This window comes from Urtica dioica, chromosome 6 (assembly GCF_054948205.1).
Source record: "Urtica dioica subsp. dioica isolate 48M chromosome 6, U.dioica_male_clone48M_v1_H2, whole genome shotgun sequence".
NCBI classification, from domain to species: Eukaryota; Viridiplantae; Streptophyta; class Magnoliopsida; order Rosales; family Urticaceae; genus Urtica; species Urtica dioica.
Genome location: NC_142761.1, coordinates 32,125,342 through 32,148,664, shown reverse-complemented (window position 1 = coordinate 32,148,664; position 23,323 = coordinate 32,125,342). Strand labels below are relative to the sequence as shown.

The 23,323-nt window shown below is 40.1% G+C and overlaps 1 protein-coding gene across 1 annotated transcript; it reads right to left on the bottom strand.

The window, feature by feature from the left end:
• Window positions 1-9,559: 9,559 nt before the first annotated feature.
• Window positions 9,560-11,779, bottom strand: LOC149393674 (uncharacterized). The gene is made up of 3 exons (XM_089617619.1): window positions 11,547-11,779; window positions 10,571-11,139; window positions 9,560-10,453 (listed from the first exon to the last, which is right to left on the bottom strand). Exons 2-3 carry the CDS (start codon window positions 11,131-11,133, stop codon window positions 9,754-9,756), a joined length of 1,263 nt encoding a protein of 420 aa, XP_089473745.1. The 5' UTR covers window positions 11,134-11,139; window positions 11,547-11,779; the 3' UTR covers window positions 9,560-9,753.
• Between the last annotated feature and the right edge of the window lie 11,544 nt (window positions 11,780-23,323).

The window sequence follows — 23,323 nt, the reverse complement described above, 5'->3', positions numbered from 1 at the left end:
TGCACTCTTTTTCCCTCACCGATTGGGATTTATCCTTATAGTTGTCCTTATTTACACAACAAACATGTGATGTTGTTCTTTTTTGTATTCGTGGCTGGGTTTATTCTTTTGGTTTCGGGCTCGCGTGCAAGACTGGCGTTGGGTCCATATCCTCTTGAGCTTTCCCAGTTTACAAGTTGTATTGATGCTTTTTATATATATTGGAGCTACGTTTTTTTTGTTTATACCAGAGTATCCATTGTTGATGATGTTATGAAGTGATCTAATCCTAGCGAGCTGCGGAGCTGAGCGAGCTGTGAGCTGAGGAGCTGAGGAGCTGAGCGAGCTGCGAGCTAAGTTGAGCGAGCTGCGAACTAAGGAGTTGTGCGAGCGGCGAGCTAAGGACAGCAGTTCGTCCGATCGTTGAATCTTCATGACGTGGCGTGCAAGCTATCTTCGTCCGGGTCTTTAAATAGAGTTAGGCTTGGTCTCTTCGATGAAACATTTCATTCTGTATTCCGAGAGTCATATGGAAGTGAGAGAAAGTATAGAGAGAGAGAGAGAAAGACTGTTAGATCTAAGAACAGTCGTGAAGATTTCCTGAAATACTTGTAATCTGTAATATCTACAAGGGACGATTGATCTCATTGATAGTGAAGAAACCCCAAGCACTACTACAAACAATGGATTCCACAACGGTACAGTACCGTTGTGGAATGATTCCACAACGGTTCTGTACCGTTGTGGAATCCTCCGCTGTGTAATGATTCCACAACGGTACGCGTACCGTTGTGGAAACCTCAACGTTTCCACAACGGGACGGTCCCGTTGTGAAAAATGAATCAATTTTTTTAACACTCGCCGCGGCCACGTATTGACTTCGCCGCGGCGTGATCTTCCACAACGGTACCCCGTACCGTTGTGCAATAGTTCGCCGCGGCCAATGACATACATGGCCGCGGCGAACAAGAATTATGTTGATTTCCGTTTCTCGCCGCGGCAACGGTACGTACTCGCCGCGGCGTGATCTTCCACAACGGTACAGACATACCGTTGTGGAATAGTTCGCCGCGGCCAATGACATACATGGCCGCGGCGAACAAGAATTTTGTTTTTTTAAAAATTCTCGCCGCGGCAAGGAATACCTTTGGCTGCGGCGAGATGAATTCCCATGAAACTTTGCCGCGGCGTAATGATTACACGTCGCGGCCAAATTGTACCTGAGAGCTATTTTTTTGTTTTCCAATTAAAAACCTGAAAATTAAATATATCCAAAACCATATCCAAAAAATCCAAATACATCCATAACATCCAAAATATATACATAACATCCAAAACCAAAAATATATCCAAAAAATCCAAAAATAAATATCTATATCCAAAATCAAACTAATATTCACATTCTATAAAAGTTTGTACGTACAACACCCACTCTTCTCGAACTCTCTCTAAGTTATCCGGTGTATATGACTTCTTCATTTGTAATTTATCTATACCAACTCCAACAATATCACGCATATAACTTAAAACATAATACCCGCATTCCGTGTTTCCGATTTGTTTGGGAGCCGAGGCATTTGTGATTAAGGTTGATTGACCGTTACTTCGGGCTCCTTGATTGTGAAGCTTGAAATCCAAAAAAATCCTTATACGCCAAAAAAAAAAACAAATTAGAAAAGAAGCATTAGTGGAAATGAAATATTTCAAATAACATGTAATTAATTTACCTTTTTATCAACATCCTTAAATCCAATGGGATTTTATTTTTCAACGGATCGAAGAACATCGCTTGATCTTTCCAAAGATCGAAGACAACAAGCATCCAATGTTCATTTAAATTGTACGGCATCAAAACTAGTTGTTTTGGTTTGCAATTTCGTACTATTTTACCGATTTGCTTGACGCGTTCGGATAAATGGGCCTCATCGTTGTTGGTTTGGAGGTAGCAACTCAAACCCGCTTCAACAAAACACATTACTTCACTCCGCTTATTTTTGTCTAATATGGATTGTAGATAACTACGAAAAACAATTATTGGATTAGTTAATAAAATGAAATATTGTATATTGATATAAGAAAAAGAATATAAAAGAAATATTTACCCCATGTAAACCGTTATGCATGACGCGCCTATTTCCTCGTATGTAAGGAATTCTTTAACATCGTCAAACATCACCGGAATACGCTCTACGGCGATACTTGCACAAACTTTGACATTGATTGCATCCCCGTTCGGTAACATTACTCGGTTGGCATGTTGGGCGAGCAATCGAAACTTTGGATTAATCAACGTATATGAAATCTTCTTATCGTCATCGGCGCTAGGTTCACTACCACCACCGACCTTCAACACTTGTGTGACCACCGGGCCGCGACTCTCTTTTGCAATTTCAGTTTCTATTAATCTCTTTGGCCACTTAACGAAGCCCCCTACGGCTTCTTCAATAGTCTTGGCTTCATCGGTGGGAATCGGCAAAAAAGCTTTCTTAATCAAAGCCGTCGCAATGCTCACTCGAACGTTTACATCCTCCAAAGATGAAAAATGAACGTGTTCGGCATTCATGTATGCTCGCCCGTTTGCTACATGAATCGTGCCTCCATTCATGAAATCATCAAGGAGGAGAATGCATTCTATGCTTTCATCCGAACACGGTGTCACCGGCGTGGTTGGATTCATTGAGCAACTTGCTCGAACACTATCGGGTTTGTCGGCAACTTCATGTCGAGATTGTTTATCTAATAAATTCACTAATGTTATTAAAAAAATATATATAAAAATATGTGACTTTTTTACTTGTATTAAAAAATTAAAAATTACCTAAAGACGTTACTTCATTAGCCTTGTCTTCATCGCCATCTTTAGCCATGTCTTCATCACCGCCCTTAGCCATCTCTACATCATCACCCTTAGGCATCTCTTCATCAACACCAATATTTTCCTCTTCATTTGTGGGACGTAGGACACTAGGCAACTCGTCATTAGCATCTTTGAGACTCAAACCATTTTGAGTTAAGGCTTTCATAATGAAAGATTTTAACTCACACATTTCTCGACGTAACTTAGTTACCTCGTCACTCGAGTTTGACCGACGAGATACGGAATTGCAACTTGACGAGTATTTAGATTGCCCACGAACACGACCGGGATGTTCCTTAGATTGCAAGACACTTTCCATAGACTCATCTGTAACTTCTTGAGATGATTTTCCCTTCATTCTCGACTCAACCCATAATACCTCTTTTGTAGGCCATTCACCCGTTTCCTCGTACTATTATCAAGAAATACCACAAATTAATTAATAAATATTATGAAACATGGACAACAAAATAAAACATGTAAATCTAACCTTTTGTTGATCAAGTTTTCGATATCCATTTCGGCCGGTTCTAGATTTGTACACGTTCTTCCTCGCTATTTCTTTCCCATTGTCCGATGATTTTTTGAACATATCGGAACGTCTATACTCAACAAATTTTATCCAATCTTCTTCGGTGATATTTCCATAGCGTTTTAAAACGTATTCCGGCCTCTTCAAGACGCTTGGATCATTGAGGTTGTCTTTGACTAGATCGTTGTATAGCTCGTGACGGAATAACCTCGCCGCTTCTCCAACTCTCATAAGACAATTATTCTTAAGTTCGATAGGGACCGTAAATGCTTCACATATTTCGTTCCAAATCCTTTCTTTTAGCTGTTTATGCTCTTTTAGTCTCCAATCGATCATCGAAATTGGAACGTGTTCTCTAGCTAACACGCCAAAATAACTCGATAACTCATCACCCTCTTTATCCAATGGTTCATCTCTATCATTAAATTTGACGTTTATCTTTTTACCAAGAGTTTTAACCTTATTAATCTTGGGCATAAGAGTATTTCTTCTTTTCCCGGGACCATCGATATTGGTGGATCTCCGTTTACCGCTAACGGTACTAGTGGAAGTATTAGACATAATCTATGAAAAAACAAAATTCAACATAAACTCAATTCAAACCAATTCCAACACAAACTCAAACTTCAATTCAATTTCAATTCAAACCAATTTCAATATAAACTCAAATCGAAATTCGATTCCACACTAATTTTCTACATAAATATCAAATTCCATATTCAATTTCTATATAACTTAAACACAAATACACCATTCTAACCTAATTTCAACATAAAAATACAAATTACATAGAAAAAACACTTACCCGGAGTGAAGATGACGAGCACGGAGGCGTGGTGGAGAGATAAAACGTCAATGACGTTGTCGGGACTTGTGGTCGGAGGGTTGTGGTCGGAGGCAAGGTTTTGTGGACTTAGAAATTTGTGGAGAAGAGAGGAGAGAGAAGGACGGCGGCCGAGGAAGAAGAGAGGAGAGAGAGGGACGGCGGCCGAGGAAGAAGAGAGGAGAGAGAGGGACGGCGGCTGAGGAAGAAGAGAGGAGAGAGAGGGACGGCGGCCGAGGAAGAAGAGAGGAGAGAGAGGGACGGCGGCCGAGGAAGAAGAGAGGAGAGAGAGGGACGGCGGCCGAGAAAGAAGAGGAGAGAGAGAGACGACGGCGACGGAGTGGGTGTGGGTCGGAGAGAAAGAGAGAAGAAGAGGGTGGGTCGGAGAGAAAGAGAGAAGAAGAAGAAAAATGAAATTTCTGAAAATTTTGAAAAAAATCGAGTGGGAAAACTGTTTTAGGGTCTGACCGCGATATTTCGCCGCGGCCAAAGTCCAACGTCGCCGCGGCGAGTTCATTCCACAACGGTATGAGGGTCCCGTTGTGGAATATTTCGCCGCGGCCACGTATCTGATTCGCCGCGGCTAAACATTCTGGCCGCGGCGATCTTCATACGTGGCCGCGGCGACATAGTTCACAGATTTACATAGCCCCTGGAACTCATTTCGCCGCGGCCATGTAGATACTTAGCCGCGGCGAAACATTCACGCCGCGGCGATCTTTATACGTGGCCGCGGCGAATTAGTTCACAGATTTACATAGCCCCTGGAACTCATTTCGCCACGGCCACGTATAACGATCGCCGCGGCGTGATATACCTGGCCGCAGCCAAAGTATAGTATAGCCGCGGCGAACAGTTCTCAGATTTACTGGAACTCATTTCGCCGCGGCAATGTATTTCTTTCGCCGCGGCGAGTGTATTCCACAACGGGACAGTCGTCCCGTTGTGGAATCTATTCGCCGCGGCTAGGTATAGTGTTAGCCGCGGCGAAACATCGCGCACTGGATCTATAAATTAAAATTTCTCGTCATTTTCACTTTCTAATCTCAAAACCTCATTCGGAAACCCACTCCAAACCTAATTCCGACCTGTTCTGCGCCATTCTTGGTTATCACTCTCAACTATACGTCCAAATCTTGTAAGTTATTCTCCTACTTGCTTTGAATATACTTGTTTTTTATAACTTGGTAATTAGAATGGGTATTTGTTGTAAAATCTAGGATTTTCTATCATTGAAGATGAAAAAATGGATGTGGGAGAATAGATTAACTGAGATATATCAAGAAGGTGTAGATGAGTTTTGTAAATTCGCTAGAGATAATATGGACGGCGTGAAATCTATTCGTTGCCCTTGTGTTCGATGTGGAAATCATAGGCATTTTTCGCTTGATGTTGTTCGAACCCATTTGTTTGCGTATGGAATAATGACCTCCTATCAAAGATGGTACTATCATGGTGAGGTTTTTCGTTCGACGATAAACAATAGCGTTGATGATATTGAAAATGATGTTGATGATATGCCCGGAATGATGAATGATTTGGAGGACGATTTTGTTGACCGGCCGGAGTTGTTTGAGTCGATGATGATTGATGCGGAGACACCATTATACGAAGGGTGTACAAGCTTTTCGAAGTTGTCGTTTTTAGTTACGTTGTTTCATTTGAAGGCGTCGGGTGGTTGGACAAACACTAGCTTTACAAAATTGTTGGAAACACTTAAAGAAGCCTTTCCGAAAGACAATAAAGTTCCTTTAAGTATGTATGAGGCGAAGAAGACTTTGGGCACATTAGGTATGAAGTACGAGAAGTTCCATGCGTGCCCGAATGATTGTATTTTATACAGACACGAGCATGAAAATCTAGATGAATGTCCGATCTGCAAAGAGTCGAGGTGGAAGAAGGGTAAAATGCCACGTGACGGAGTCAAAGGAGTTCCAGTTAAGATATGTTTTCACTACTCGATTATCAAATACATGTATAGCCTATAATGGTATGCTTCTTATTGTTTTTTTATGATTACAGTCGTTATGGTACATTCCTCCAATGCCACGCTTCCGACGAATGTTTAATAGTGTCAAACACGCGAAGAACATGGTTTGGCACTCCGAAAAACGTGTCAATGATGGTGTTCTCAGACATCCTGCCGATGCTGCCCAATGGAAATCCTTTGATTTTGAGTATAAGGATTTCAGTGCTGATCCCCGAAATCTTCATCTTGGTTTAGCAACTGATGGTATGAACCCGTTTAGCATGATGAGCAGTAAATACAGTGTTTGGCCGGTTATATTGGTGAACTACAATCTCCCTCCAAAACTCTGTATGAAGAGAAAGTTCTTGATGTTAACGCTTCTGATATCAGGACCGAGTCAACCAGGTAATGATATCGATGTTTATTTGGCACCGCTTGTTGATGATTTGAAGATGTTATGGGATAAGGGCTATGAGGTTAAAGACGCTTATCGTGGAGATTCTTTCAACTTACGGGCAATGTTATTGTGGACTATTAACGACTTTCCGGCCTATGGAAATTTGTCAGGATATTCTGTGAAATGCTCGATTGGTTGTCCTATTTGTATGAAAGACACATCTTCCATTCGGTTGAAGCATAGTAAGAAGACTGTTTTTCTCGGGCATAGAAGATTTTTACCAAGAGACCACCCATTTAGAAGGTTAAAACAAGCATTTGATGGCAACACAGAAGAACGGCTCCCTCCTCGAATTTTGTGTGGTGAAGATGTCTACGAGATGGTAAAAAACGTCAATGAAGTCCTTGGAAAAAGAAAGCGTCGTGCTAGTACTAAAGAGTCGTTTCAAGAGAATCCTTGGAAGAAGAAATCGATATTTTATGACCTTCCGTATTGGAAGACGCACTACGTTCGGAATTGTCTGGATGTTATGCATATCGAGAAAAATGTTTGCGAATCCGTTATCGGTACTCTTCTTGATGATCCACATAAATCGAAAGACGGAATAAAATCTAGAAGGGATCTCAAGGAGCTGAATATAAGAAGTATTTTGCACGCCGATGAGGAGGTCGGACAAAAAACTAAATTTCCAGCGGCTAAGTATACTCTAGATCGGAAGGAGAAGAAGAAGTTGTGTAAATGGTTTGCGTCTATCAAAGTTCCCGATGGTCATTCTTCAAACTATACGAGATTTGTATCTATGAAAGATTTGAGACTTATTGGAATGAAGACTCACGATTGTCATGTGCTTCTACAACAAATGTTACCTCTCGCCTTGCGTGGAATTTTGTCACCCGATGTGAGATTTGCAATATCCAAGATATGTGTATTCTTCAACTCGATTTGCTCGAAGGTTATTGATCCTACTCGGTTGGATTCCATGCAATCGGAGTTGGTAAAAACTCTATGCATGCTAGAGAAGTTTTTCCCACCTTCGTTTTTTGACATCATGATTCACTTAACTGTTCACTTGGTACGTGAAGTGAAATTATGTGGGCCCGTATTTTTACGTTGGATGTATCCAATCGAACGTTACATGAAAGTGTTGAAGAGTTATGTGAAGAACTACAATAGACCGGAAGGGAGCATAGTAGAAAACTATATAGCTGAGGAGTCCGTTGAATTTTGTTCGGAGTATTTAACTAATGCAGACGCGATTGGGTTGCCAAAGAACACAAGTCATGAATCAAAAGCTTTATCTACAGGTATGTTTTCTGACACTTTCTTTTGTGTATTTAACTTATTCATGAGAGGACCACTACTTATATGAGTGGTTATGTATAGGTACTTATTCTATCGTCAACCGGAAAGAGTGGGAGCAAGCCAGTCTCCATGTCTTGCATAACGTTTCCGAGGTCACGCCGTTTGTGGATATTCATTTGAAAGAATTGAGGGCAAATGATCCAAAAAGAGCTAAAAATGAAAAATGGTTACAAGAAGAGCACAATCGTTTGTTTCAGAAGTGGCTTGGAAAACGATTATTTCAAGAATCAGGACATTCAGAAACGTTGAGCAAAATATCTGGTGGTCCTTCGTCAATGGTTACAAGGTACACTGCTTGGTCTGTTAATGGTTTTACTTTTTACACCAAAGAAAGAGACAACAAGCATCCCGTTCAAAATAGTGGTGTTACATTACTTGCTGAAGCATTACACGTTTCTTCGGCAAAGGATAAAAATCCAAAAAAAGCTTTTATGAACTATTATGGGTACATTGAAGACATTTGGGAACTTGATTATTGTGGGCTACGAATAGCTTTGTTTAAGTGCAAATGGGCAGACAACAATCATGTTAAAGTTGATAAAGACGGAGTTACGATTGTCGACTTTCAACGTACAAGTTACGAGAATGATTCATTTATTTTGGCCTCACAAGCAACTCAAGTGTTTTACGTACCAGAACCCGTCAATCCAGATTTGTCATTAGTGGTTCACATGAAAGCGAGAAATATTGAAGAAGATGAAGACGACAACATGTCTAATATCCCCCCATTCACATCCGGCTTGCCACTTGTTGATGAAGAGATCGAAGATATTGATGATGATGATGTTTCTCATTTACATCGTTCGGATATCAATCATATTTTAGTGTGAAAACAAAAAAAATATGTATTTTAGTTTATTTTATGATATACACTTTATATAATTATTGTTAATATCCTGTTGATAAATACTAATATGGCCGCTTCCAAGACTATAAAACGTCAAGGCTTAAAGTTCCAGAGTCTATGTTTTTTAGGAACCCACTTCGCCGCGGCCATGTTCAAAACACGCCGCGGCCAAGATGTCTCGCCCCGGCAAATAGAACACCTGGCCGCGGCGAAATAAGTTCCAGAATCTATGTTTTTTTAGGAACCCTTTTCGCCGCGTCCATGTACAAAACACGCCGCGGCCAAGGTGACTCGCCGCGGCCATGTACAAAACACGCCGCGGCTAAGATGTCACGCCGCGGCCAACAGAAGACCTGGCCGCGGCGAAATAAGTTCCAGAGTCTATGTTTTTTTAGGTACCCATTTCGCCGCGGCCATGTACAAAACACGCCGCGGCTAAGCTGTCACGCCGCGGCCAAGAGAACACCTGGCCGCGGCGAAATAAGTTCCAGAGTCTATGTTTTTTTAGGTACCCATTTCGCCGCGGCCATGTACAAAACACGCCGCGGCTAAGATGTCACGCCGCGGCAAATAGAACACCTGGCCGCGGCGAAATAAGTTCCAGAATCTATGTTTTTTAGAAACCCAATTCGCCGCGGCCATTTATAAACACGCCGCGGCGAAGATGACTCGCCGCAGCCAAAACAACATGTGGCCGCGGCTAATGTGTTCTTCATCGGGGAGAATCTATAGTTATTACTTTTTAATCTGAAGTAATATCAAACACAATCAATACATAAATTTTAAATACTCAAATCATCCATTCAATACCATAACAAGTCTCAAACATAAATTCATACAATACCATAACGAGTCTCAAACACAAATTAAAATCTGAAACAAGTATCAAACACACATAAAGACATAAATATTTAAGTCTCACACACATAAAAAAAAGATGAAAACAATTATTAAACTTAGAAGGTTTCAAAAAACACATAAAAAAATTTACTCGTCGTCGTTGTCATTCGTAGGTGGTTGTGGTGGTGGTGGTGGTGGCCCCGGGTACTGAGGAGGTGCCATATGCGGTGGCCATTGCGGTGCTTGCGCCTGATAGTATGTGTATTGAGGATATGGAGGAAACCGGTATTGATTCTCCTGATTGATGTCCCATCGACCAATCATCTCGTTCAATCCTTCGAAAGCCGCGGCGCCATATTGTCCTTGTTGGTACATGTAGTCTTGGGTGTGTTGATACCCGCCAACGAGATAGTGGCTACACCGAGCAATGTACTCTTGGGTGGCGGGATCATACCCCGGAGGTGGTTGTAAACACAACAGTGGCTCGTTGAGTGACGGTTCATCCTCATCTTCTTCATCCTCTTCCTCCTCTTCCGGCTCTTTGACAATGTATCTCTCGATCGTCTTGTCATTAATAGGCGCCCCACACTTCTTGGTTGTGTCGTGTTTTGCGCCTCCAACACCGGCATTCAGACACAAGCCGTAGATGATTGACGGATACGGCAACCCATTTTTGATATTCTTGTAGTCGATTCTCTTCATCCAATTGTAGATGAATCGACCGACGTTGATGGTGTTACCACGAATGATGCAAAACAAAAGATGGACATGTTCCTCGTCGAGACGGGTGAAGTGCTTTATCGGAAAGAGACGGGAGCAAATGAAATAAATCCACGTTTTTGCGAGCCTGTAAATTAAACACCGTTATATTTAAAACATGCAATTAATAGAAAAAATAAACACCGTTCTATTTAAAACATACAATAGATAAAATAATACAAGCAAAAAAGAAGAAAAGTCTAACCTCGTCAGTGATTTACGGAAAAGCTTTCTAACTCCTTTGTCCATGACCCAATTCTCTCCTGGAGTAGTCAACACACTCAACATTTCATCGAGATTAGGATTTCTCAACCATTGTCGATAACCCTCATTCTCGAATTCGATGTCCGGGGTTCCTAGCAATGCGTTGATGGCTCCGACACTACAATCAACGTCTACACCACGAACCGTCACCACATCATCCTCGTGATCTGGTAAGTTCGCGTAGAATTCGTACATGAGCGTAACGTTTGCTTTGTGCTCGGGTGTGGCACAAAATTTTCTCCAAGAGAAACCTTCGATGGTATTGTTGATTTGAGCCCCTATAGGCGTGGTTGAGCTCACCTTCAACCCTCGTTCAAAGATCGGACTTCGTTGAACGAGGATGTCGTAGCGTTCTTCTGCGGCCTTGCTAGTGAATACCCGACTATTATAATCCACTACGGGTTCGGGTTCGGCTTGACGAGACCTCTTATTTTTTTTTGTGGGGGGGCGAGAAGAGCTAGGGGCGGCTTCTTTGTGACCGGCGGTTGTCTTTGAACGGCCCATTTTCACCTAATTGAACAAATCATTTCAAACTCAAATTCAACAACATTTTCAAACAATAAATCATCTTCAACACAAAATTAAACTCAATTCAACACTAAATACATATAAAAACACATTATATTCAAATAAATAAAACATAAAACTCATCACAAACACAAATTCAAACTCAAATCCGACCTCAATTTAACTACAATATCACAATACAACTCATTTTAAATCTAAAATAACATTATACCCAAAATCATAAATTAGAACAAAAAACCCAAAATAAAAAACCCTAATTTCGGCCAAATCTACACCCCCAATATCATAAATTACAACCAAAATCAACCAAAATCATAAATTAGTTTATAAATCACACAAAGTATTCATAAAAATTAGGATTTTGATATGAAATTGAGATAAAAACATACCTTGATAAAAGAATTAGGTGGGAGAGAGAGCAAGGGAGGCGACACCGAGAGAAAGAAAGAAGAGCACGGCGAGATTTTGCTTCGGCGAGGAGGGCGGCGAGATTTGGCGGCGGCGAAATGGCGGCGAAGTCTCAAGGTTGGTTTGGGAGGAGAAATGGTACAGAATCGGCCGAAATGAAGGTCTTAGGCGAGAGAAAGTGTAAAAAATGAAAAAAGAAATCGAAATGAGGCTTTTATAGTGAAGCCCTAAAATTTTTTACGACATTTCGCCGCGGCGAGTTTCAGCCGTCGCCGCGGCGAAATGTCGTAAAAAATTTCCACAACGGGTTACTGTCCCGTTGTGGAATCGATTCGCCGCGGCGACTCATAAGTTTCGCCGCGGCGAGATGTCTGATTTCATACCTTTCCCACAACGGTACAGTGTACCGTTGTGGAAAATGTTGGCCGCGGCGAGTTTGAGCCTTGGCCGCGGCGAGATCCAACAACGGGTCACTGTACCGTTGTGGAATGTCCAGAATTCCACAACGGTACTACAGTACCGTTGTGGAATCATAAAGATTCCACAACGGTACTGTGGTACCGTTGTGGAATCCTGGACATTCCACAACGGTACGGTGACCCGTTGTTGAATCTTGGACATTCCACAACGGTACGACTGTACCGTTGTGGAAGCATATAGATTCCACAACGGTACTGTGTTCCGTTGTGGAATTTCCGTTGTGTAATCCAACATTTGTAGTAGTGAAGGCTGGACGTAGGTCAATTCAAGACCGAACCAGGAAAAAATCGCTGAGTCCTTATCCTTTCCCCTTGTTTTTTCTGTTATTATTTGTGTTTGCGTGTGTTGCTTGCGATTCAAGTTACGTCTGTGTTCATCAATCTTGTGCGCAGATTGGATTGGTTTGAATCAAAGACTCAACAATTGGTATCAGAGCCACCCTCACACGTACCAAGAACAAAAGATGGGACTCACGAAGATCGAAATCGAAAGATTCGATGGGAAGGGTGATTTTGCACTATGGAGAGTCAGAATGAGAGCCATACTTGTCCAGATGAAAATCGCCAAAGCATTGGAAGGTGAAAAGGGATTGCCTGAAACAATGTCGGCATCAGAGAAATCAGACATCCTTGAAATGGCTTACAGTACCCTTATTCTTCACCTCGGAGATAAGTTAATGAGGGAGGTTTCAAAAGAGTAGACCGCTGCTGGAATTTGGTCAAAGCTTGAGTCCCTGTACATGACCAAATCACTCTCCAACAGAATTCTTTTGAAAGGAAGACTCTATGGATTCAAGATCCCAGAGGACAAATCCCTCAGTGAAGGACTCGACGAATTCAACAAGATCATTCTTGATCTCGAGAACATCGAAGTGAAGATTGACGACGAGGATCAAGCCGTGCTCCTTCTAAACGCGCTGCCAAAATCCTTCTCAAATCTTGTTGAAGCAATGAAGTTCGCCAAAGAATCCCTAACCCTTGAAGAAGTTCAGATCGCCATGAAAGCAAAAGATCAGGAATCAAGATCAGAAAAGTGATCCAATGCCGAAGGTCTGAACATTCACAGCAAAGGCAAAAGGAATTCCAAATCGAACTCAAAGAACAAGCACAAAACTAAAGGCGGAGATTCCAAGGAATCAAAATCCGAAGAACAAAAGGAATTTCCCTACAAGTGTTATCACTGCCACAAGGAAGGTCATATGAAGAAGGATTGCCCTGACAAAGACAAGACGTTCGAGAAGCCAAAGAAACACGCCAACGCTGCCATTGCTCAGGAGGGATATGAAAGCGCTGAAGCTCTGAACATCTCCGACCAAGATCCATCAAAGAACTGGGTTCTTGACAGTGGTTGTACATACCACATGTCACCAAACAAATCATGGTTCGAGGATCTAAAGCTCGAAGATGGAGGATCAGTGCTACTCGGAAATGACAAGGCTTGCAAGGTTCAAGGGTCAGGTAACATTCGTATCAAGATGTATAATGGTATTGATAGAGTTCTAACCAATGTCCGATATATCCCTGATCTCAAAAGAAACCTAATTTCTTTGGGAACTTTAGAAGACCTTGGTTATAGTTTCAACTCATGGAATGGCCATATCCTGATCAAATGGAAATCTGAAGTTCATATGAAAGGTTTTAGAAAAAATGGTTTGTACTTCTTGATTGGATCTACTGCTGTGGGTAGTGCAAATGTGATTAAAAGGGAAAATCTGGGAAGATTGTGGCATCTCAGACTTGGCCATGTCAGTAAAAAAGGAATGCATGAACTTGAGAAGAAAGGCTGTTTTCAGGAACAATCCCTAGGAAAGTTGAAATTCTGTGAAGACTGTGTTTATGGGAAAACAGCAAGAGCCAAGTTCAGCAAAGCCACACATAGAACTGAAGGCATTCTAGACTACATCCACTCAGATCTTTGGGGTCCCTCAAGAATAGTCTATCATGGAGGGAGCAGATATTACATGTCAATCATTGATGACTTCTCAAGAAGAGTATGGGTCTATATCTTGAAGCACAAGTCAGAGACTTATGACACCTTCAAGGTTTGGAAGACTGCTGTGGAAAATCAAACAAGTAAAAAGGTAAAGTGTCTTAGAACTGACAATGGACTTGAGTATTGTGCAGATATCTTCAATGAATTTTGCAGGATTGAAGGAATTCAAAGACATCATACTGTTGTTCATACCCTACAGCAAAATGGCCTGGCTGAAAGGTTTAACAGAACCATTCTTGAGAGAGTAAGATGTATGCTATCACATGCTAAACTACCTCATTCTTTCGGGGCTGAGGCAGTCAAAACAGCATGTTACCTAATAAACAGATGCCCATCCACTGCTATAGACTTGAAAACAGCAATGGAAGTTTGGTCTGGTCATAAGTCTAACTATTCAAAATTGAGAGTGTTTGGATGTACTGCTTATGCTCATGTGAAACAGGGAAAGTTAGATCACAGGGCAATCAAATGCATCTTTGTGGGATATCCAGATGGGATCAAGGGATACAAGCTCTGGTGTTCAGAACTAGGACAAAGAAAATGCATCATCAGCAGGGATGTAGTGTTCAATGAAGAAGATTTTCAGAATAGAAAAGAGTCTTTAGAACAAGACAGTTTTGTGTCACAAGACCACATCAATAATGATCAGATTGAGGTGGAGCTTCAACCAGAAAATGCTCAAGACACAAACCAACCTGCTCAAGAACAACAGCCAGTTGAACATGTGATTGAGCATGAAGATGAAGTTCAGAATCCAGGTGGAGCTGACCAGGAACCACATGATGAACCAAGGAATGCAGTTCAAAATCAACAAGACTACAACCTTGTTAGAGACAGGAAGAGGAGAGTCCCCAGACCCACTCAAAGGTTTGGTTTTGATCTTACTGCATATGCTTATATGACAGGTTCAGAGATCTTAGAAGAAGAGCCAAGAAACTTCTATGAAGCCTGTCAAAGCAAGAACAAAGACATGTGGAAATCAGCCATGGCCGAAGAGTTGAACTCTCTTAAGCTGAACCACACTTGGACAGTTGTAAACAAACCAGCAGGAAAGAAGATAATTGGATCCAAGTGGATCTTCAAAGTCAAAGAAGGGATACCTAGAGTTGAGAAGCCAAGGTTCAAAGCCAGATTAGTGGCTAAGGGCTACTCACAGCAAGAAGGCATTGACTACAATGAAATTTATTCTCCAGTAGTCAAGCACAGATCCATAAGAACTATCCTAGCTCTTGTAGCTCATTTCAACTGGGAGTTGGAGCAAATGGATGTCACTACTGCTTTCTTGTATGGTGACCTAGAGGAAGACATCTATATGCAACAACCAGAGGGTCATGAAGTTGGAGATGCCAAGTCAAAAGTCTGTCTACTACACAAATCACTCTATGGTTTGAAACAGTCTCCAAGGCAATGGTATCTGAAATTTGATGACTTCATGATTCAGCACCAATACATGAGGAGTGAATATGATTGGTGTGTCTACTACAAGAAAGTATCCAACAATGTCATGATTTATCTGTTATTATATGTAGATGATATGTTACTTGTATGTCCAGATAAATCAGAAATATGCAAGTTGAAATCTCAGCTCAAAGAGAGATTCAAAATGAAGGATTTAGGTCCTGCAACAAGGATACTGGGAATGGAGATCGAAAGGGACAGGAAAGCTCAAAAGCTTTGGCTTTACCAAAAGAATTATCTGTCAAAGGTTCTAAACAGATTTGAAGCAGGGTCATCAAAGCCAGTAACAACCCCTATGGCAAATCATTACAAACTCACTGCTGACCAGAGTCCGGTTACTGATGAAGACAAGAGATTCATGGCAAAAATACCTTATGCAAGTGCAGTTGGAAGTTTGATTTTCTCCATGATTTGCTCAAGACCTTATCTAGCTTATGCAATAAGCCTGGTCAGTAGATTCATGTCTGATCCAGGAAGAGAACATTGGAGTGCAGTCAAATGGGTTCTTAGATACTTGAAAGGCTATGTAGACTCGGACTATGCTGGGAGTATAGACACCAGAAAGTCTGTTACTGGTTATATATTCACAGTTTGTGGAGGAGTTGTGAGCTGGAAGTCTACACTTCAATCTGTGGTTGCCTTGTCTACCACGGAAGCTGAATACATGGCTATCACAGAGGCTGTTAAGGAGGCACTCTGGATGAAGGGCTTGCTGACAGAGCTAGGCTACAATCAAAAGCAAGTGACTGTGTTCAGTGACAGTCAAAGTGCCCTACATTTAGCCAAGCACCAGGTCTTTCATGAGAGATCAAAGCACATTGATGTGAAGCTTCATTTTGTCAGAGACGTGATTAAATCAGGTGGAGTTAATGTGATGAAGATTGCTACTGAAAACAACCCGGCTGATATGATGACAAAGTCTCTACCAGCAACAAAGTTTCAACATTGTCTAAAGATAGTCAATGTTGGAAGCTGTGAAAAAGAAGAGTAAATAGACAAGGGGTTTCTGATCTAGATGATTTGAGAAGTCTTAGATCATGGTGGAGAATTGTTATGAAGTGATCTAATCCTAGCGAGCTGCGGAGCTGAGCGAGCTGCGAGCTGAGGAGCTGAGCGAGTTGAGGAGTTGAGTGAGCTGCGGAGTTGAGCGAGCTGCGAGCTAAGTTGAGCGAGCTGCGAACTAAGGAGTTGTGCGAGCGGCGAGCTAAGGACATCAGTTCGTCCGGTCGTTGGATCTTCATGACGTGGCGTGCAAGCTATCTTCGTCCGGGTCTTTAAATAGAGTTAGGCTTGGCCTCTTCGATGAAACTTTTCATTCTGTATTTTGAGAGTCATATTGTAGTGAGAGAAAGTATAGAGAGAGAGAGAAAGACTGTTATATCTAAGAACAGTCGTGAAGATTTCCTGAAATACTTGTAATCTGTAATATCTACAAGGGACGATTGATCTCATTGATAGTGAAGAAACCCCAAGGCTGGACGTAGGTCAATTCAAGACCGAACCAGGATAAAATCGCTGAATCCTTATCCTTTCCGCTTGTTTTTTCTGTTATTGTTTGTGTTTGCGTATGTTGCTTGCGATTCAAGTTACGTCTGTGTTCATCAATCTTGTGCGCAGATTGGATTGGTTTGAATCAACGACTCAACAGATGATATATTGTTACTTCTCGTGTTTTCTTTGGGTATGAAAATATTTTCATCTTTAACTTCTGTTTTAATATTCCAGCCAACACAGTAATGTTGGATAATAATCAATCCTTATGTTAGTGTAACTCACTTAAAGCTTATTAATAATTTAACATCTGGACTGGCTATGTAGAAAATAATTTTCTTAGGGAAAAAAAAAATTTACAATGTATATTTAAATATATATTATCTAAGTAAATGAAAAACGCACGTCAACAATTCGGACGTTTTCAATATGTTGAGTGATTTTATTATCCACTGAAACTAATAACTAGTAAAATTTTGGATTATTGACCCGTTGATAGTCTTATTAACATCCCTTTGATGGTTGAATAATTTCAGTTTTTATCTTTTTTTTGCTACTCTCTAATAGGTTGATTAAATTTACAAGTACATTTATTCTTTTTTTTTTGTTTGCACGTATGAACAATAATGTGTGCGACACACACACATTGCAATGCATATTTCATGCAAAACTAAAAAAAAGAGCTGAAAATAAAGTGAAAGAAAAATTAAAGGAATGAAGAGGACAAAAAGAAACGATGAAAATTAAGATATTAGAATTTTCGTCACACCTCAACCAAACCACACTAAAATATGAAATCTAGTTACTTTAAGCGAGGTTTGAAATTCCGGAGAAACCGAATGTAAACTAATCCGGAAATCGTTTTTTTCAAAGTCCCGGTACCGGTATGTACAAAACCGTTCACTTTTCGTTTTTCCTTGGATTCCGAGGAAACCATTCCGGAAACCATCCACTTTCCAGGGAAACCGTCCAGTTTCCGGTTCTCTTTAGGCAAGTTTTCACACATTCCGACGGAAATTTACCGGTAAGTGATCAAATACCTACAATTCTTAAAAGCTGATGATATTTAGTGTTCTTCACGAAATAATTCGTCGTTAGTTTTTGATGATTTAGTTCAAATTCTTGGTTTCTAACTTCATTATTGGGAAACCATCCACTTTTCGGATCTCTTTAGGTAAATTTTCACGCATTCCGACGGAAATTTACCGGTAAGTGATCAAATACCTACAATTCTTAAAAGCTGATGATATTTAGTGTTCTTCACGAAATAATTCGTCTTTAGTTTTTTATGATTTAGTTCAAATTCTTGGTTTCTAACTTCATTATTGTGTTTAAACTTTAACAGGAGTTTGTATCCAATTGTTTTCAAGTTTTTGGTTACATTATAAAATAGGATTTAGATTTGAATGTGTTTTTGACTTTTTTTTTTTTGTTAAATTAGTTGTAGAATATAAAATGTATGTATATAAGTAAGATTTGAATGTGTTTTTAACATGAATATCATCAATATTTTGATTTTATACTTTTTTTTTCCTATTCTGCTTTTCACGGTATTTCAATCCTTTATTTTAAGTCATTTAATATAAGTAAGCTTTCCCGGTTCACAAGTTGTATTAATGCTTTTGATTCGTATCTTTTTTTAGATTGGAGCTATGTTTTTTGTTTATACAAGAGTATTCATTGTTGATGATGTATTGTTACTTCTCATGTTTTCTTTGGTTATGAAAATATTTTCATCTTTAAGTTCTTTATAAATATTCTAGCCAACACAGTAATTTTGGATAATAATCAATCCTTATGTAAGTAATGTATCACTCACTTAAAGCTTATATGACAGGGTCGGCTCAAACTAATATGTGGCCTTAAGAAATAGTAATAATTATAGGGCTTTTTAAACATATATTAAAAATATTAGATACAATAGTTTATTTTCTAAAAATTAGAGGCTTTTTTTTTCAAAAATTTGAGGTCTTTTTTTTAACCTTTTTTTCACAAAAAGTTTGGGACCTTGAGCCTTTGCTTATGTGGTCTACCATTAGGGTAGAAAATAGTTTCCTTAAAATTAAAAATAAAAATTACAACGTATATCTCAATATATATTATCTTAGTAAATGAAAAACGAAGGTCAACAATTGGGACGTTTCTATATCTTGAGTGATTTTATTATCCACTAAAACTAATAACTAGCAAGTCAAAATAAAGAGGGAAGAGATACTTAAAATGGTTTGATTTGTATCGACTGAGGTGTGAATAATGCTTTTTATATATTACAAACAGATTGCATAATCACCACATTTGTATCCGAGTCCTCCGTTGTAATCGAGAACCCACCGAAAAACTGTGACAACTGATCAACATCATTGCTAGTAGAAGAGATTGGCATTATATCAGACAAACCTCCACGAGTGTTGACTCCATCTCCTGATTCAAAAAAGCTAGATGCATGCAATTGCATTCATCGTCCGTTTGTGGTACGTTATATCCGCCACCGCCACGGTATTGAGAGTCGTATCTGCGACCACCGTTGTATTGCCTGCCACCACGTTTTTCACCATGTTCACCACCACCTATCATTATAATAAAAAAAATTGTAAAACAAAATACTTGTTTGACTAAATTATGAGAGCAATCTTACCTGCATTTCCATATGAGGCATGACCAATATCATCTGAAGAAGTTGAAACGACTTGAGTCTCTCGATGGGAGGGAGAGGAGGGGCGGATGATTTCGCTCAAAACTTGGTTCAAATTAACTCCAAGTTTTGCAGCCTCTTCAGTAATGTGCAAATTTGGATTCTGATTTTCAAAACTTAAAACTATGCCATATCGGATCCAACAATCTCCCCACTGGCATTTTTGGTAAAACAAACAAAAGACACTACGCAGAGTGTTTCAAGCATATAGGTCTAGTAGTTCTATCAAATTTAAAGCTAACGCAAAGTAAAGCATTGTTTAAATATAAAACATTCAACCAAAATTACTTCCCATTTTTTTCCATAAAAGGACAAGCCAAGGGAATATATCAGTCTTGGTTGAGAGTAAAACATACTGAAAATAGTGAAAATTAAAGAAAAAATTACATTCTTCTTTACGGAGCAACTAGATCTTGCTCTTCTTCTTCATCTTCAACTGAAACTTCTTTGACTGGGTAATCAATGTCTCGTAGGAGGTTGCTAAGTTGCATTATGGATATGGTAATCCTCTTTATCTCTGTTTTCTTGGAGTTGATCTCAGCTTCAAGTTGTTTGATAGTACTCTCATGGACGAGGATATGGATGAGGATGTACCTGCAAGATATGATGTCGGAACATCTTCTTGAACTTCAAAAACAACTGCTCCCCCTCGATGTCATTCTTGTGCTTCCATGTGAACAACTTGGGGTCTGCATAGATGAACTTGGGTTCTCCATAAAGGTCATTATGACAGCCTTCAACCATATACTCTGCTTCAATACCAACTCATGGATGTGAGAGTGGAACCCAATGGGATGGTTCACCTTCTCTGATGTGCCATGTGCAGCTATCTAATTAAAGATGACGAGACCTATGTCAACTAAGCCCTTGTTTCCAATGCCATACAAGATTTGAGCCATGGCTTTGTTGATTGAGCCTTTATGAAGAGTGGGAAACCAATTCGTGATATCTATCTCATATAGCAAAGAATACTTAATGGTCAGGTCGATGGAAGACATATTTTGATCGATCCACCTAGTTCTCTCCTTCCATGTGAGGCATCTAGCAACCTTATATCCAAATCAGGTTCTTCTGCAACAACATCTTGTACAACAGAACCATGGTACTCATTGATCATGTCAGGGGTTATTGACAGCTCAATGAGTTCCATGGTTCTGTTGTAAGCGGGGAGAAAAAGACTTAAGTACTCCGGATTTTGAACTTGCTTGAACAACTTCTTGAAGTCTTAACTCGAACAACTGTTATAATTTGTTTTTCCAAACTTAAAACTAATCAATATGAGATCCAACAACATTATTACATGTAAAAATATTTATAACTCAAAGAGTATATTTGTCTAGTCATTTTACAATAAAATTGAAAGAATAGAAATCATACGCAAGATGATTTATAACATAATCAGAGATAAGAATCAATTAAGATTAATAAGTATGAACAGTTTATGAACTATGTAAATGTCCTATATATAGTGTAAAAAGATGTTACCGTGTCACGACCCGCAGGACACTCGTCGCCCTCGGACCGCGACCTTTACCTATACTCATCTACTATCAACTTCATTCATTATTTATAAACCACATTTTATGAAAAGAGTAGCATTGAAGTCATGAGTAGTTTGTAGAAAAATACGGTAAAATTTTTCTTTTCTTTTTAAAGTGCTTTACAAACTACTTATGACCGCTACTCGTAAACACGGCCTAGGCCTTCAGCGCGTGTTTACATTTTACAAAACTTTAATCAAATACTTACTTAATATCAAATGGACTAGAAACAGGGTTCGAACTGGTTTTAAAGAAAATAAAACCTTACATGCCTTTTCTACATGTATCCGTCCTTGCCGCAGGTCGTCATGAGATCTACGTTGACTAGCACTTCCGCTTCGCTTGAGCTTCCTTCATCTACAGGGAGGGGGTATTGTGGGGTGAGTCACACCGACTCAGTAAGCAGGATATCTAACCTAGTGCTACATGAGATGCACGAATGCAGATGACAATAGCATGCAACAGACTTAGAAGAATAACGATCATTCAGCATCAAAGAAATTATCTAACTGGCTAACAAGAGCAATTCATATCGAAGTTCATTCATTCATTCAGGAATCCGGCATTCTCCGGTTTCCTCAAAATCTCATCCATCTCACGCATCCCGGCGCCTTACATCAGTGGACTGGGCCCAATCGACACTTCAGTCCGCAGCCGCTCATGAGAGATGAGTAAGCTATTCCGAAAACTCGAGCCTAGCTCTCGGAGAGCCGAAGTTTTAACGTCTGTGATCCACTAGCACATGTAGGAGGGCCTTAACGCGCGTTTGGTGGAGTGGATCAAACCCTCACCAATCCCTGGTTACTCCAGGATTCATATTTCCCTCAGGACAGGTAAGCCACCCGTCGACTCACCTGAAGCCACCCATCGACTTCCCATTAAAGGGCCTTTGGGAATGCCACCCGCTACATTGCCGACAAAGGTTCATTACGTTTTACAGGAGCTGTCTACAGCCTACCTGTCTATCTTACTACAGGAGGAGATCTTATCGGGATAAAGCCCGTCATTAACATTATTAATTTCATTGTATGGCTCTTTAAGTATTTTAGAAGGAGTTGTCGACAGCTGTGAGGTTGGACCTTCTCCTAGAACAGTTCCTCACGGGATTGAATCTGGAGGACACCGTCTTTCCTCCTCCTGTTGTCCTCTTCATCAGGACGAAGGGGTAAAACCTATTACAGAAGCTTAACATAGTTTTAAAGGCTTCAAGGTTCTTAACCCGCTAATCGTTTAACCCTATCATTTTATTATCTTATTAAGTTAGTGGCCGAAGCCTTATTCGGTCGTCTTGTCTAACTGAGGGTTTATCTTGGTTTTAAGGATTAAACGAATAAACATAAACAATTACTCTACTAGGCACCATTCCCCTTTTGGCGTCTCAAACCTAACTCCCACTTACCTGGATAATTGTCGTTCTTAAGCTTCGAGCGCTGAGGTCCTTATCATCGGATTGCGTGCTTCCCGATATGCCTCCTTCCGAACGTTATCCTTGAGGTTGTCGTACGTGCTGGTTCGACTAACTCCTATGAGACGAACTAACGTTAAAATCTTAACCAAGTGTATTTGCCGAACCTCTACATACAGACGATTAACGACACAAAAGTTGAGAACGTTCAGAGAACCATCAATCTTGACAAAGACTCAAGGCTAGAAAATCTGGTCACTCTCCCGAGACTCTAGCAACTTAGAGTAGTGAACTACTTTTCTCGAATTCGCTCGACATCCTCAACGAACTCAAAACGTCACAAATAGAAAGTCGACTTGACTTTCATACTAGACATGATCCAAACAGGAAAAGCGACGGTTTAAGCTTGACTTCAAATTTTAGAACTCAATTTCACCCTTCGAAATGAGTTCCGACTCAGGAACGTTTAAAAGCTCAATTTATCGAAAACGCTGGTTTGACTTGACTGAATTCGATAAATTCTAAATTATACTTGAGCGAACGTAATATAGAAATAATTTTTAAGAACACTCGATATAATAATTTCCCCCTGAAATTATTATATAACCACTAATAAGCGAAAGACTTTTCTTTTGAGAATACATTTCCGATTACAAACAATTAAAATACGACATAATAATTAAACATCTTCAAGCTTCC

Excerpts from the sequence above, each read along its gene's own strand:
- LOC149393674 (XM_089617619.1), bottom strand. The coding sequence starts at position 11,133 with ATGGGCCGTTCAAAGACAACCGCCGGTCACAAAGAAGCCGCCCCTAGC. Across the intron at positions 10,454-10,570 it reads TTCCGTAAATCACTGACGAG|GCTCGCAAAAACGTGGATTT; the intron begins GTTAGACTTTTC and ends TTTAATTTACAG.